Source organism: Podarcis vaucheri, assembly GCF_965113315.1.
Source record: "Podarcis vaucheri genome assembly, chromosome: 4".
In the NCBI taxonomy this organism is placed as follows: domain Eukaryota; kingdom Metazoa; phylum Chordata; class Lepidosauria; order Squamata; family Lacertidae; genus Podarcis; species Podarcis vaucheri.
In genome coordinates, this window is record NC_138762.1 from 54,326,456 (window position 1) to 54,342,540 (window position 16,085).

Below are 16,085 nucleotides of genomic sequence, written 5' to 3' on the forward strand. Positions count from 1 at the left end.
CCCAATTATATTCTGTTCTGGATCTGAGATCACCAGACACACAGTTTTATGTTGCAGTATCACCAGTGGAAGTTTGGTTGGCTGGAAACCAGAACAGGGCTTTCTCTGCAGTGGCATCCTGGTTCTGGAATGCTCTCTTGCCTGAATTCAGGCAGGCTCCTACACTGAGCTGTTTTCAGTGACAGTTTAAAACATTTCTGTTCTTCCAAACCTTTGAACAACAGCAGTGAGCTTTTATTTTTGTTTTCAGATACTAGAAATACTGTGGGGTTTTTTGGGGTTTTTTTTACTATTTATGCTTAAAGGTTTTTTATTCATTTACTGTTGTGGTTATCTACTGAATTTTTTACACAGAGTACATATTCTGTAACATTAGGGTAAGGGTTTAGATATAGGTTTTTTTATCTATCTTTCTATAAAAATTCTAATCTAGGAATATTGGCATAATCAGAGCTAAGCTATGTTCAGAAGTTCCTGGTTAAACTGTCACCTGTCCTGTACCATAATATTCCCATTCACCCTGAGTACCCTCCCCCCCTTATAGTTTTAAAGGATTACATAAAGCAAGACATATATAGTATTTTGAACAGTCAAAATTAGTATACTAAGAGAAGATCCACACTATATTTTAAAGTCCATGCAACACACATGACTTCCTCCAAAGAATTTTGGGAATTGTAGTTTTGCCCTACAAAACTAGCTAGAATTTCTATCACCCTTAAGAAACTACAGCTCCCAGCATCCCGCGGAGAGTCATGTGCTTTAAATGTGCATTGGATGTGCTTTAAATGTATTATGCAGATCTGCACGAACACATAAGTATTAGTATTGGTTCAGCATTCTGTATTCAAGCAGAAACAACCAGATACCTCCAAACTATCAAGCAGAGCTTAAAAGCTACATCCTTAACCCACTGCTCACCTCCCCAGTAACTGGTGTTCAAAACCACCCTGCCCATAAATGTGGACCTGTCATTTATTTATTATAGCAAATATTGTTGACAGACCAGTCCTCCATAAATTTCTCCAATGCCCTTTTAAGCCATCCAAGTTGCAGGCCATTTCAACTTTTGATAGCAGCGAATTTAATACTTTAATAAAATGTTGTGTGAAAATGCACTTCCTTTTGTCTGTTCAAAATCTACTGTCAATCACTTTTACAGCTCAAACTCGAGTTCTATTATTATGAGGGGGTAAAGTTTCTATTTGTTCTCACCAAAGTATTACTGATGTTTCAAAAAAACAAACCACCTGACATATTTAGTAAGCCCTAAGAGATGGGAAATCATCACTATTCAACAAAGGTTTTCACTTCCTACAGAACACAGGGCACAGTTCTGAAAACAGAAGACTGTTCAAGACATGATGACAAGCTAGAGGACATTTAGGTATGAAAATGGTTGAAGTTTTTGTTATTTATTTATTTCCTGTCCTTCACCCTAAGGTCAGATCACATTAAAACACAGCATTTAAAACAGCTTAAAACAACTTACAATAACAATAATAAAGTGTGTCCTAAAATATACAACTCATGTCAAAAGCCAGGATAGAGGTGGCTCTTTAGCATTCATTCTCCAGAAGCTGTATAATGAAGGTAACAGACACACCGCTATGGGGGGAGTTCCACAGCTTCCAGGCCGCCACCATCACCCTGCTGATCTCAGCACCTAAGAGGGTCTGTAAGGAAGGAGGCAATCTTTCAGGTATTTGGGGCCTGAGTCATTTAGTGCTTTAAACACTAATGTGAGTGCCTTGAATTAGGCCCAGAAATGAACTAGCAACAAGTGCAGTTGGCTTAAATCAGGGGTTATACAAGATCTAAATGGACCCCAACCAGTAATCTAGCTGTTGCATTTTGGGCCAACTGAAGCTTCAAAAACTATTGTTTTTTTAATTGCATAAGGAAAGAAACAGAAAATGTTTTAAATATTTATTTGTATTTTATTTATTAAATGTGTATACCACCCTTCATCTGAAGATCTCAGGATAGTTCACAGAATAAAACCACAAAGTACATAATAAAAACAAGAACAAAACAAACCAGTACCTCCACAAACACAATATAGCAAATATAGGAAGAGGTTGCAATTAGGAAATAGGTTTTGCCTTCCCCACCTTGCAATACCACAAGTGCTACACCATTTGTGTTAATTTATTTAACAACCAATTGCCAACCATATCCTAACTATATTTATCCCCAGCACAAAAATGTTATCTATAGTATTAACAAAAAGCACTATATATAATACAACAGATATTACAGCACCTTATATTAACTGCTGTCAGCAGGAAGTATCCAAAACCAGTACCTTCAGATATCACCACTGGAATACCCACTGTTCTGTTACTATTGTGTGTTAGATACGAGCATCCCCAGAAGCATCCAGATTTCAAGTAAACTATCACCTAATTCTATTTCTGTTACCCCAAGAGCAGGGGTAGGCAACCTAAGGCCCATGGGCCGGATGCGGCCCAATTGCCTTCTCAATCTGGTCTGCGGACAGTCCGGGAATCAGCGTGTTTTTACAGGAGTAGAATGTGTCCTTTTATTTAAAATGCATCTCTGGGTTATTTGTGGGGCATAGGAATTTGTGTTCATTTCCCCCCCCTCCCCCCCAAAATAGCCCGGCTCACCACATGGTCTGAGGGACAGTGGGCTGGCCCACGACTGGAAAAGGTTGCTGACCCCTGCCCAAGAGGAATATAGTGTCTAGATGTCCTCCAAATGTTTTAGACTACAGCTTTAATCAGGCCCAGCCATCAGACCCTAACTATATTCAGGAATGATGGGAGTTGTAGGACAGCAACATCTAGAAATGAGTAGGGGTTCAAGCACTTCAATCACCGGGTGTTCTCCAACTTTAGAATCCCACAATATGTAAATAAATAAATCTCACTTTATGGAAAAGAGAACACAAATCCACAACAGATGCTAGAATATGTATGTAATCTGAATTATTTGAAATTTTAAGCTCATTACTGCTCCATTTTATTTTCAATTTATACCTTATTTCTCAGGGTTTATGACAGCACTTTATGACAACACAAAATATGTGATTATGGCATCTGGGCCACAGTCAGACCTAAAATGTAAACAAGCTATAAAAATGTTCAAAAAGTGAAAATCTGCACAGTAGAGCTTTTTCTTTTTCTAGTTTTGCCCCCCCAAATTAGACATTTTTGAGCTTTCCCAAGGAAACTCGGCAAAAAAAAAGCCAACATCAACTACCATACGTCCAGATTTCCCTGGACATTTAGCCGATTTCCACCCAGACACTGCTTGCGGCTCCAATATTCTGGATACGGCAACCCTTGACAGAAAGGAGTTTTCCATAAAGTTTCTACAGTTGCAATCCAAGGTACAATTAGAATTATACTTCACTCAAACCAGTAGGATTAAGTCTAAGAATAAGTTACCAAGCATCACTATTTATTCTGGACTTGGGAAACAATCATTTTACTATTTCTCTGAAAGATAAAGCCTACACAATATATGTTCAAATGTGGGCATGTAAAATGCCACGATGGCTTGCATTTTTCTTGTCTCTCTTTTTCTCCATTACATTTGTACTACAATGATGCTCCACAGGTCTCATTCTTCCATTTATATCTAAACACAGAATATCAGAGCAGTACAGAGAACTCTGAAGATAGCAGCCACATACCTGTACTATGATCTCTACCAAGGTGAAGCAAAGAGGTCAGCATAGCCACTTCCTGGCTTTCTGCCATAACACAATGCATGAAGATGCAGTAGCCATTCTAACACTTAGCTGAACATTTTGAGTACAGTGGTACCTCGGGTTACATATGCTTCAGGTTACATACGCTTCAGGTTACAGACTCTGCTAACCCAGAAATATTGCCTCAGGTTTAGAACTTTGCTTCAGGATGAGAACAGAAATTGTGCAGCCGCAGCAGGAGGCCCCATTAGCTAAAGTGGTGCTTCAGGTTAAGAACAGTTTCAGGTTAAGAACAGACCTCTGGAACGAATTAAGTACTTAACCCGAGGTACCACTGTACTTCATCTCAGGAGCTCACATACAGTAATCTTAGAAAACACTCTGAAATAATACTTACTAACCCCAAGCAATTAAGCAACTGTTCATTCTCTTTACGGAAATCTTACGCAAACTATAATGCTTTTTCTAAAGTTGATGATGATAGCATTTATAAAGTTTTACATACAAATACTGAAAAGAATCCATTTGTTAATTGAACACATCCCATACACACCCAGCACATGCACTACAAGTTCTACTAAAGTTACCCAAAATACTTTTCATGCAACTGAGCATTTATAGGTCTGTGTTAAGACAAATTAGTAGTACTGGACAAGCCCCAGGTGGCAAACTGAACCTGCCACTTATGCATAGCTGTTTTGATATTTCGTATTGGGTTGTGTAGGACCCAAAGAAAGACAACCAGAGGTGTGTATGGCTGCCATAATGCTGTGCTTAAATGAAGGGCAATATTATGAAGCTTAATGTACTTTTTCAGTTCTGAACATTAAGTTTCGTAACTGGATGTTTAACTGGAAGGCCATTGATATGCCCAAATATAAAAGCATTTACAGTGAGCAAACTTTACAGAGTTTTCTGTTCAAAAAGCATATACAGTGATTTAAACATTAAAGTCTACTTTATGTCCATGTAAACCTGCATTTATGCACACTTTATCTGGTTATCTGCAGCAGAAATCACATTAAGTTGTAAATCTGCTGCAATCTTTATGTAGTTTAATAACACTTGTATCCATTTTCCAGAATACCATAGCAGTACACAGAAACCTTTTAGAGAAGTAGCAATGTTAGTCCGTTGAAACAGACTTTTATGAATGTCAACTGTTAATACACTAAAACACTAGCAGCAGCCATTCAGTTTCAATGCGATTCACCAGACACTTCAGCTTGGAATTCTTCTGGCATTCTGTTGTGAGAATATGCCCAATGTTACCTTCAAAAAGCAAATTTCTGATGTTGGCTAGGAACTCTCTGCTCCTTGAGATCAATTCCCTCACTTTTCCTGCCCACCACAACCAGTCCTGAAAAGAAGGGGGAAATCTTCCGGATCTTCTATTCACACTCGCGCCATATGCATGATAATTTGAAAACTGTGTACGTTATCTAAGATATAATCAGTGGGATAGCTTTATTCATCGCTAGATTCTGCCACGCAAGGGGTTCGCACAGTATCACAGAAACAGTTGGGATGGTAACTTTAAAAACAAAACTTTTTGATGGGTCGCGTAATAGGGCTGGAAATAACATGCCCTCGAGACGCCTAATCTCTTCGCACGTCCCGGATCTTCATCATCAAATGGCTGCAAGAAAAAGGCCAGAAACTTCCTCTTCACGCCGCCGCCACCCCGCACCGCGATCTTCTCGAAGTGCGCCCTCGCCCACAGACACACACACACAGGCACAAGATACTTAGGCCCCCTTCCTCCCCACCTACAGCGAAGCGCTACCCGGCACGCGCGCATTACTTCCATTCCCGGCCTCTCCCTTGGCCTACAGGGCTGACCTTAAACAGCCCGGCCGGGTCTCCCCAGCAGCCGGGCCCGGGATAGAGGACCTGGGAAGTGTGGCGAAAGTTCTTAGGCCCCCTTCGAGCTTGAGGGAAGTCGCGTGCGCCGCGGAGGGGAAGGGGGCTGAGGGGAAAGCGACCCCTGAAGCCCCGCGTCACCCGACGCAGCGCCGCCGCCCACACGCCGGGCCCAGGAGAGGCCGCCGCACACCGAAGGGCGCTGGCAACTCTTTCCCGTCAGCTGCTCCGCCTCAGACCAGGCCTGCGAACTCCGGCCTCCAGTCCCAGGCTCCAGAGCGGTATCAGCGGTCGCCAGCCGCTCCCAACCCCCCACCACCAACAGCCGGGGCCTACCCGTCCCGCGCTCCCTTGCCGGGCCCCGTCCCCACCTCTTGGTTGAAGGCGTTCACAGCCTCCATGGCTGTGGCTCGGCGGCCTCTTGCTACCGCGCGCGGAGGAGCCCCGAAGGAAGCGGCGAGACGTCGTTCTCGTTGGCCTCCCGCCTTCAGGGCCTCGGCGCTAACATGTCCGTTTGGCGGCAGCCCGCAGCGCGTCTCGTTGGCGAGGCAGCCGCGCAGACTGTCTCCCCCTCAGCGGGACGGCGGCGCCCACGCCGCGAACAGCACCCTGGGATAGCGCAGGCCTCCGGGTTGCGCGCCACCCATCGGAAGAAAGGAGAGCAGCGGACCAAACCCCCGCCCCGCCCCCGGAGCCGGGCATATCAACGAACAAGCGCGCGCGCGTGCGCTTGAGGAGGCCCACGTGACAGCGGTCGCCCTTTTGCCTCGTGCCCAACGCTTTCTTCGCCTGTTTCCGGGCACTCCGCCCCCCCCTCCCCGACGTCGACCTCGCTCTAAGTCTTGGGAAAGGCAGCGAGTGAATCCTCCGCGCTTTAACTGAAAAGGGTCTGGACGTTGTGCCAAAGGAAACGCGAATGCAGCCTCAGTGTTGCCCATTTCATCCCATAAAAGTCAATATTGGCTAGGGTGGGTTTTCGAAGCAAGCAGCAACCGTGGTTCCCCAGGTATCCTTGCAAGCATAAGAAGGCAACGCAGAGCAGGAGAAGAAGAGCCTTAAGAAATGTGTACAGCAGCTGAGGGGAGTAGTGTTCCTACTGTGACATAGGAAGATGACGGGCTTCTGATAAATAAATGCCCCCATTTTCATTACTCAAACTTGGGAGGGTATAGCTGCAGTTGCATAGAACTAAACATATTGAGGTTTTACTGCCTTAAAAATGCAATGGGTTCAGAAGCAACGTGTCAGACTCTCATGCTTTGTTTCCATTAGTTGTCAGCAGAATGTAACAGGGAGCCTTTAATCAGAACACTCTTCCAGTCTGTTACTGAGGCAAGACAACGGTCCAGTACATCCACTGCCACACCTGCAGATGTAAAGGAAAGGTAGAGCTGTGTGCCACCAGCACACTGCTGACAACAAACCTCAAAATTCTGCATGACCCCACCCAGTGGCTTCATATAGATATTAAACAACATGGGGGATAGAATTGAACCCTGAGGGACTCCACAACAAGGGACCCCATGGTGCCGAATAGCACTCCCCAAGCATCACCCGTTGAAGACAACCAACCAAGCAGGATTGGAACCACAGCAAAGCAGTTCTACCCACCCACAACTCGGATAGGCTTTCCAGGAAGAAACCATGGTAGTGTAGCACCCTGCTTGTGGTTAACGCTTAGCTGGAATGAAATATTCAACGCAGCAACAGAGAAATTAAAAAAATAATTTATTTGTCAGACAAATAAATAAGAGGCACAGTGGTATATGGTTACCAAGCTCTGGCCTGGCCTCCTGCCATTATGGCCAGCACTTATATTCCCTTAATCCAGCCCCCTTTGCTCCTCCTGTGGCTGCCTCTGTTCAATCAGCCTGGTTGGATTTCCTATTGGCTGATTGCTATAATTAATTCTAAGAGATACACCCATATCCTCCTGTCCTTATATGGAACACAAAGAGCTATATATTGTTACATCTATAAATGACAAATAAGTAGTAATATATCTTACATGTGTCTCAACAAGGAATCTTAATTACCAGCTCACCTCTTGTCTTCCTTGCCCTCCAAAACAGATGGTTAATAATTTTAAAATTTTATCTTGAACAGATGTCAGAGACCTTGGGTTCATATTCTCATGCATCATCAATGAAATATCTCCTTTTGGAGGTCTTTAAACAAAGGTCTGACAGCCATCTGTCATGAGGGCTCGTTTGGCGTCTCTTGTCTGACAAGGGGGGCTAAATACAACTATATGAAATCTAGCATTTCTTAAATCCTTTGCATAATTACATTTAAGACAATATATTTAATACATAACATAGGTAGCCTTTTAAAAGGATAAACTTCCTCAAAGTAAAAAGGAAGAAACAGTTTACAGCCTCAAAATAAAATAGGAGAAAAAGCCTCTTCCCCTTTTCCCATGTGCCCTTGGCCTTTTGTCCTGTGGCTCAAGTTTAATGGTTTTATTTTACTTTACCCATTCCTAATTATGTTTGGTCTCTGCCCTTTTTATAACATGTAGGGTCAGTGTCCTCACTCAGTCTGTAATTCCAGCTTTTACGACTTTGAGAATTGTTTTCTGCTATAAATCAAGGGGGGGCCCTTTGTCTGGGAGAAAAACACTGTCAGTGTTTTCTTAAGCAGCTGGTCTGCCTGGCATGAATACTTTTGAAAATCTAAGCCCATTTAATTTAGGAACCTGATCAAGATATAAGCCAATATATGCCTTGATTAAAAATGCAGTCTATATTCAGATGCCACATCAGATGGTATCAAAAACCACTAATAGTATGAGAAACATTAACAGAGATAGAGTACCTCTGTACTACTACTGACAGGTCATAATAAAATAATAATAATAATAATAATAATAATAATAGGTATTATTATTTATACCCTGCCCATCTGGCTGGGTTTCCCCAGTCACTCTGGGAAGCTCCCAACAGAATTAAAAGCATAATAAAACATCAAACATTAAAAACCTCCCTAAACAGGGCTGCCTTCAGATGTCTTCTAAAAGTCAGATAGTTGTTAAATTCCTTGACATCTGATGGGAGGGCGTTCCACAGACAGGGGCGTAGGAAGGGGGGCAGTGGGGACGGACCTCACTGAGGGGGTGACATTTGGTGCAGCACCCACCCACAACTCCGAAGCCTACCCCGATCCGTTGAGGTAAGGGCTTGCTCTGCTGCCAGCTGCAAGGTGTGCTGAGTGGCTATCCTGCACCTGGGAGGGCACCCTCCGTGCCACGCCACCCTCAGGAGGCACCCTTCCTGGGCAGCACGGGCATATGCTCCACTGCTGTCCACAGGGTGGGCAGCACTACCGAAAAGGCAACCAGGGCAGTTTCTGTGCCAAAAGCAGGCCCACATTAGTCTCCTCCACAAGTGTCTGGGGTGGAATCTAGACATATATAAAAAAATGCTGTGTAAATGCTTTTTTAAAAAAGCGTTTTGAAAAATATATTGACTTTCCCATAAACTCACCATCGCCATCTAGTGTCACATTTGTATAATGCACTTAAAACACACTTAAAATGTTATATTTGCTGCTGTATAGCTGAGTCACTATCTGATCAGCAACCACCTGCTTAAGAATCTTGCTCAAGAAGGGGACATTAGCAACTGGCAGGTAGTTGCTTAGGTTCTCAGAATGTAGGCATGGTTTTTTAAATGTTTTTTTTCTTTTTTATTATTAAAGAGTTTCTTGATTTACAGAAGTATGTGTAATGTCTCTCATATTTTTTCCATGTAACATTTTTACAAATCAGTTTCATTTGTTGAGACATTAGGAAGAAAATGGGTGGGGGGAGATGGGGGGGTTGGGTGGTGATATTTCTATTTTGCTTAATGTATGTAGGGTTTGGTGTCAGCATTGCTCATGCAGGTTCTCTGCTGTTCACTTGTGTTCCTTTGGTGGTGAGAGAGGTTCGGGTTGGCCTAGGATGTGGTTGTTTGTTTGTGATTGGCTGTGGTGATCTTTGTTTTCGTGTGTGAGTGGGGTGGGTGGGTGTTTTGGATCAGGTTAGCCGTATTGATTTGTATGCTGTTGGTGGATTATTGTCATTGTCTTGTTGGGCAGTGTATGTGATAAAGGGGAGCCATACCGGGGTAAAGGCGTCTTCTTCTGTTTGTCCCCATGTCAGTTTCAGTTTGTTGGTTAATTTTTCTAGTAGGCTATTTCCCATACTATTTGGTACTATTGGTCCATGCTTACTCCCGACAGGTCTCTCCAGTGTCTGGTTATGGTGTTTCTGGCTGCTGAAAGTAGGTGGGTTATGAGTTCTTTGTGGTGTAAATGGGCATTGTTGTCTTGGAAGATGTTTAGTAGGACCAATTCTGGGGTGATGTCTAATACTTGCTTAGTTGTTTTACATATTTCTCGTATGGCTGTTGTCCAGAATAGTTGGATTTTGGTGGGACCACATGTGTGGGTATGTGCCTGTGGAGGTGCACCCTCTCCAGCATTTTGGTGTATTTGGTTGGCAATGTAATATGCTATGCTGGGGATGGTTTCTTAAATGTTTAGTGCTTTGGCAATTGATGTGTGTAATTTATTCCCATTATCTTTTAGTTTTCTTCAGGTAACTTTCCTTTCCTTTTGTGCCTGGGTCCATGTCTAATCCTGTTACCTCCAAAAGGCAGTTTATAAAGCTAGTAAAGCAGTCTGGTCTACAGTTCTGCAAGCACCTAGCGTAGAAGAGTAAGATTTATATTACTGAATACACTTTATTCAGGTTAGAGATTCAAGCCTGGGAGAAGTAATTCCTCTGCTAATCTGCTAATTCTGAAATTTGCAAGCTATCAAAATAGAGACTGGAATAATTCTATAGAGATTTGCTACTTTTTGACATGATCTTGTGAGTGAAGAAGAAGAAGAAGAAGAAGAAGAAGAAGAAGAAGAAGAGTTTGGATTTGATATCCCGCTTTATCACTACCCGAAAGAGTCTCAAAGCGGCTAACATTCTCTTTTCCCTTCCTCCCCCACAACAAACACTCTGTGAGCTGAGTGGGGCTGAGAGACTTCAGAGAAGTGTGACTGGCCCAAGATCACCCTGCAGCTGCATGTGGAGTGAGATGAATCAAACAAAAATACTGAGGGAAAACTAGCTGTGGTTCACTATGGTTGTCTCGGGATGAAATGATGTGGATAACCTATTAAACTGAGTTATTCTCATGAATTCATACTGTTGCGTGCCTCCCCAATCTTCCAGGGGTCCCAGTCACTTAGCCAGGGTTCATGTTTCCTTCAGAATGTCGGACAGCGGAGGCTGTGGTGTCTTTAGGATATATGGTTTACTTACACACACACACATATATAATCTGAGCCCACGACAGAGGGGTTCACAGCATTACCACCCCAAGAGGGTGTTGCTTCTCTGAAGGCATCCACAGTCTTGGATTCCAACAGAAATTAGGTATAACCCTGTCTCTTAGCTGCCCAGCCTACAGCTAGCCAGCTTCTAGCTTTTCTACCACACATACACCTCAACCCTAGCCTTTGTCTCTCTAACTACCAGCGAGTTGAAGAGGGAGGCATTTGTCATCTGCTTAGATATTAACACTTGCTGGATCAAGGAATTTAAAGGGGGCTTAAGCATACAGCCTACCCCCCCCAACTCGTAACAATACACTAACTTGTAACAGTAAGTATATGAGGCGAAATGTTGGTTTAGGAATCAGCTCAGAATTGTTGTTGGCAGGTATAATCCTTTATACCCTTTACCAGCAAATATAGAAAGAAAATCTGTATTTGAAAACAGGAAGCTTACATTTGATAAACAGGCTCAGACTCGACTACTGTGAAGCATTTTGTTATGAAGACTGTGATACACACACAGGAATAATACTGCTACTTATTAACTCATAGATTTAAGGAAGTGGATACAAGAGGAAGAAGATGAGCAAAGAGGTTAATACATCTGAACATATTTGAATAGTGTTGCTCTGAATACAACATATATATATATATATTTGATATATAGATCATTCTGTTAAATACTTATAAGTAATCTGAAAGGTTACTATTGAGTTGGATCAAAGTGATTAACAGTGCACTCCTATATGTGTCTACTCAGAAGGAAGTTTCACTGAATTCAGTTGAGACATATTTCCAAGGAAATGCAGAAAAGATTGCAATCTTAATCCCTTATAACATCTTTTGTTTCCTTAACCACTTTTTTATTTCATTTTATTAATCACATTACGGATAATATTTTAGAAAATTTTGCATACATCTTATGCTATACTGATGTGCTTTTTATTGTTGTTTGAACAAAAGAATAGCAATGGCCAGCTTGCTAAATCAAATTAATGTACAGAAAATACATACTGAATTAATATTAATAAACACCACCAGATGGCGCTTATGTACACACTGACTAAATCCTCACCAAAGATGTTAACTTCTTTGTATAGATCCTCCTAGTGGACACTCACACCATAAAACATGTATCTACCATGCATGCTTGGAGGTGCAATGTAGATCTGAAATATTTGGTTGGCTCTTGCTGTTTTTGTGCAAGTGTGATCTAGTTTGTGATCTTTGCAATTCCAACCCCTGACACACACACACACACATACACTTTCAAAAGTCGCATAAGAATTGCAGTTTAAAACATCACAGGTTTCATGTTTGTGAAATAATTATCTGCCTTTCACCAAATGGTTACAGCATGGGTTATAAAAATAGTACTACGCACATTACAATCATAAAATAAAAACAAAAAAAAATTGCTTATCCCTACTCATATACTCAGTACAAGCAAATCATAATGTGGAATTCAGTATGGTTGCTTTGAGCAAAATAAATACTAGTCCCTTCCCCTTTTGGTGGGGGGTGGGTTAGTAATCCAATGATATTTCTCAAGTTGGAATGGGAATCATTTATGTTCCTTTGTCCTCTATTCATGAGAACTGTTCATGGCCATAAAATGTCCAGTCTCCTCTTCCAGGGGCAACCCAAGATTCATTAAAATGAAGGAGCTGTTGCTTGTCTAGCAAACCAAAATCAGTCTGCAGTTGAAATCAGATTCCTTATGCCCTTGGAAAGGTGCAAGGAATGTTAGGCCCTCCCGGTGTTGCTGAACTACCATTCCCATCAGAAACCAGCAAGCAAGACCAGCGCCCAAAGACTTTGGGAGCTGTAGTTTAGCAACATCTGGAGAACCAAAGGTTCACCACACCTCCCCTAGAGAATATAATCTAGAGTCTAGAAACTCCTATATGTATTTTCTAGGAAGATCTTGTAAAACAGCTAGCAAAAGTGATCTATGTCAGGGTGATATTTGCAGCTTTGCAGACAAAATATATTAAGTCAAGTGGAGGAATATCAGCAACTTGCTGGGGGGGGGATTCAGTCTTCGCATCTTAATTTCAGCAGTCCTGTGCAAGCGAGTAAGAGATCTCTTCATACTTCAGTCAGCCTGTGCTTTTGGGAAACTGCACAGAAATCTCTCTCTTCCATAAATATACTTCGGTATATTTCATCCCCATAGTTACAGCAACACTTAGGTGACGAGTGGTGCCAGCACATTGTGCTCTTCCTTCTTCTGAAAGCTGAAGCAAATGCATCAAGCAGACAAATATTCTAATTCTGACTGTAACCAGGTACTATACTGTGCCTTCATTTCTTAAATGAGCCTTGTCAAGCTGTGTTATAATAAGGTGACCTTGCATCCAGTTCTGCAGGCTTTGTCTCTTTTCCATCACTAGAGAGCTACATTTAGGCCTACTGTTTCTTGGAGGCTTGTGTAAAGTGCAGAGGGGCAGAAACAAGCAAGGCTTCCTGCCAGATTCCTGTCCAAAGTAATTGGCTTGACAAGACAGCTGCCAGAATCTGTCCTGGAGGTCAAGGGGAAAAGAGAATCAGGGTGCAGTCAACTGCATTGGCTGCTGCAAGAAAAGACAAGTGATGCAATGGTGGCTCAAATCTGATGGTATAGAGCTGGAGCGGGGTGCTTGAGGACCTCCAGATGTTGCTGGACTCCAACTCCCATCAGCACCAGTCAGTATTGTCAATGTAGTCCAAAAACCTCTGGATGCCACAAGAATCTATTCCTACCCCAGCCATCATGTGCCTTCCTTTTGAGTATTTGTCTGTACAAGGACATTTCCAGACAACCTACCTATTGTACATTCATCCTTGCACTAAAAATAAAAAATGGTGCTCAATGTTATAGAACATTGCCTTCATGCAGTAGTTATCCCACACTTCCTTTTTCTCATCACTTTGCTTAGTGCAAAAAAGTGTGATTTGGGGAGGAAGTGAATTTGTTACACCATTGCAGTGCCATTCCTCTTTATCACAGTGGTGGCTGAACCTCTCAGTTTTGGTTTCTCTTTGATTCAGTTCAGTTCAGTTCTCCACATCAGTATGTGAATGTTTTTTTAAGTTCTCGTGAAAAATTGTCAACGTTTTTTAGCACCAATTTTTCCTACTATATAGATTTTTACAAGCAACTTATCTTAACGTAATGCAAGTTTTCCCTAATACGCATTTTTAGGAACACCTTCCCCTAATATGCACATTTTTATCCACATTTATCAGCTGGAGAACTACATCGTAAAATTCAGACAACTGTGAAATCAAAGGAGAGCTGGGTTTCAGTTTGCATTTGGTTTCTAGAAGTGCAAATTAGGTTGGGTCACGTTAAAATGTGAACCACACTGAAGTTCTCCTTAATCCCTAATTTGTCACAACGTAGTCGCTTTCTTGGGGGTGGATTATGAAGGCACCCTTTCTTGTGCAAAGGACATATTCCAGCATCTCCCCAAATGGGTGAGAGATCCATGCAAGAGTCTGGAAGTGACCTAAGACTGTTGTTGTTTTTAAAGTATATATGCTAAAGCTCTAATCACGTACAGGATCACTGTGGTTTGTCTGATCCTCCCCCTGCCACAGCCTCCCTAGGACATTCAGAACAACAAAATTCCACGTGCAAATACAAGGCTCCATTTTTACACCTGCACAAAAAGCCAGAGACATAACAGGAGTAAACAATAGGTGTACAAGCATAACAATATTGCTTGCTTGCTGCCTGTAGACAGGGGCATCATGGATGGGAGATGTGAGCTATAGCCCTAAATCTTTCTCACATTATAGTTTCCAAAGAAGTAACTCCGTTAGTCTTTTGCAGCAAAAAAACAAAACAAAACAAAAAAACCGAGAGTCTTGTGGCACCTTCAAGATAAACACATTTGGGAGGGCATAAATTATTACAGTATTTGTCATGGCATTACCTGTGAGCCCATTCCCTTGAGGAAAATTTGTAAAATCAAGAGAGTCTCAAAATATATATTTCTTTTTTTTGTCAACCCTTTTAAATATTTCAGATTTATAGTGTTTCACAAGTCATACTATAGGCTTTGTTTCAAGCTCAGCATGGTAGTGTAGTATGACAGTACTTTGTTTTCAGTACTCACTGTATAGTTGCTAGGCAACTAACCAGTGGCAGCAATTTGCATGGCTCTTTGTTTGGATTTTAATATGCAGGCATTAGAGCAATCTGATGCTGGCAATATAACCAGTGACAAATAAGTTCCTTCTGCATGTCAACTTCTTCTTCCATGGTGTATGTGTGTACATTTGTGTTTTAATTTGTTTGTGTGCAAGTTACCATATATATTACTGTAGTGTATTTTGTGTCATAGCTTATTTGTTCGGGATATATATATATATATATATGCAGGTTTTGGTGTCTTCGGGTGTCTTCCCGTGTAAGAGTCGGGGTGTCTGTGCGACGTTTCGACGAGGTCTCACTCGTCATCTTCAGGCTGGTGCTTTCGGCTTCTTGTTACTGGAACAGAGCAGAATCTGGTGTTTGAGTTCCTATAAATACTGTTGAGGGGTGTGGTGTATAGCCTCCAACGTTCTGGGCAGAGAGGAAGATCCTAGATTAGTGTGCCTTTTCTTCTTTTGTTCCTTAATTACTTGAGGGATATCTTGAGTGATTTCATGAGTGATATTCTGAATACCACTGGGTGGGTCATTAAGTGTAGATTAGTTGCTAAAGCTTTCGTGTCTTGACCTCTTGAGCTTGTGAAGAGTTTTTCTGAGAAGATGGCTGTGCTGCATTTAGTTCTGGCTTGGCTTCAGAGTTCCAAGCTCTGGCTTGGCTTCGTGTATAGGGGCGAGCTGTGGTTTTGTGCCTTGTGCCAGCCAGATCTGTGTAGGGATTGCAGGGGGGTGCAGCATCCGGAGGTGCCACTATAGTTTGGCCAGAGCACAACTAAATGCAGCACAGCCATCTTCTCAGAAAAACTCTTCACAAGCTCAAGAGGTCAAGACACGAAAGCTTTAGCAACTAATCTACACTTAATGACCCACCCAGTGGTATTCAGAATATCACTCATGAAATCACTCAAGATATCCCTCAAGTAATTAAGGAACAAAAGAAGAAAAGGCACACTAATCTAGGATCTTCCTCTCTGCCCAGAACGTTGGAGGCTATACACCACACCCCTCAACAGTATTTATAGGAACTCAAACACCAGATTCTGCTCTGTTCCAGTAACAAGAAGCCGAAAGCACCAGCCTGAAG

The 16,085-nt window shown here is 42.2% G+C and overlaps 1 protein-coding gene across 2 annotated transcripts in view; it reads right to left on the reverse strand.

Moving 5' to 3' along the window:
• SCAF4 (SR-related CTD associated factor 4) overlaps window positions 1-6,155 on the reverse strand; it is a 47,445-nt gene extending 41,290 nt beyond the window's left edge. The window contains exon 1 of one of the 2 annotated variants that reach the window (XM_082220718.1): window positions 5,917-6,155. In XM_082220718.1, the coding sequence (XP_082076844.1) occupies window positions 5,917-5,946 (30 nt within the window). In that variant the 5' untranslated portion in view covers window positions 5,947-6,155. The remainder of the gene's footprint in view (window positions 1-5,916) is intronic. The other variant, XM_082220717.1, reaches the window with a different exon arrangement.
• Window positions 6,156-16,085: the final 9,930 nt, after the last annotated feature.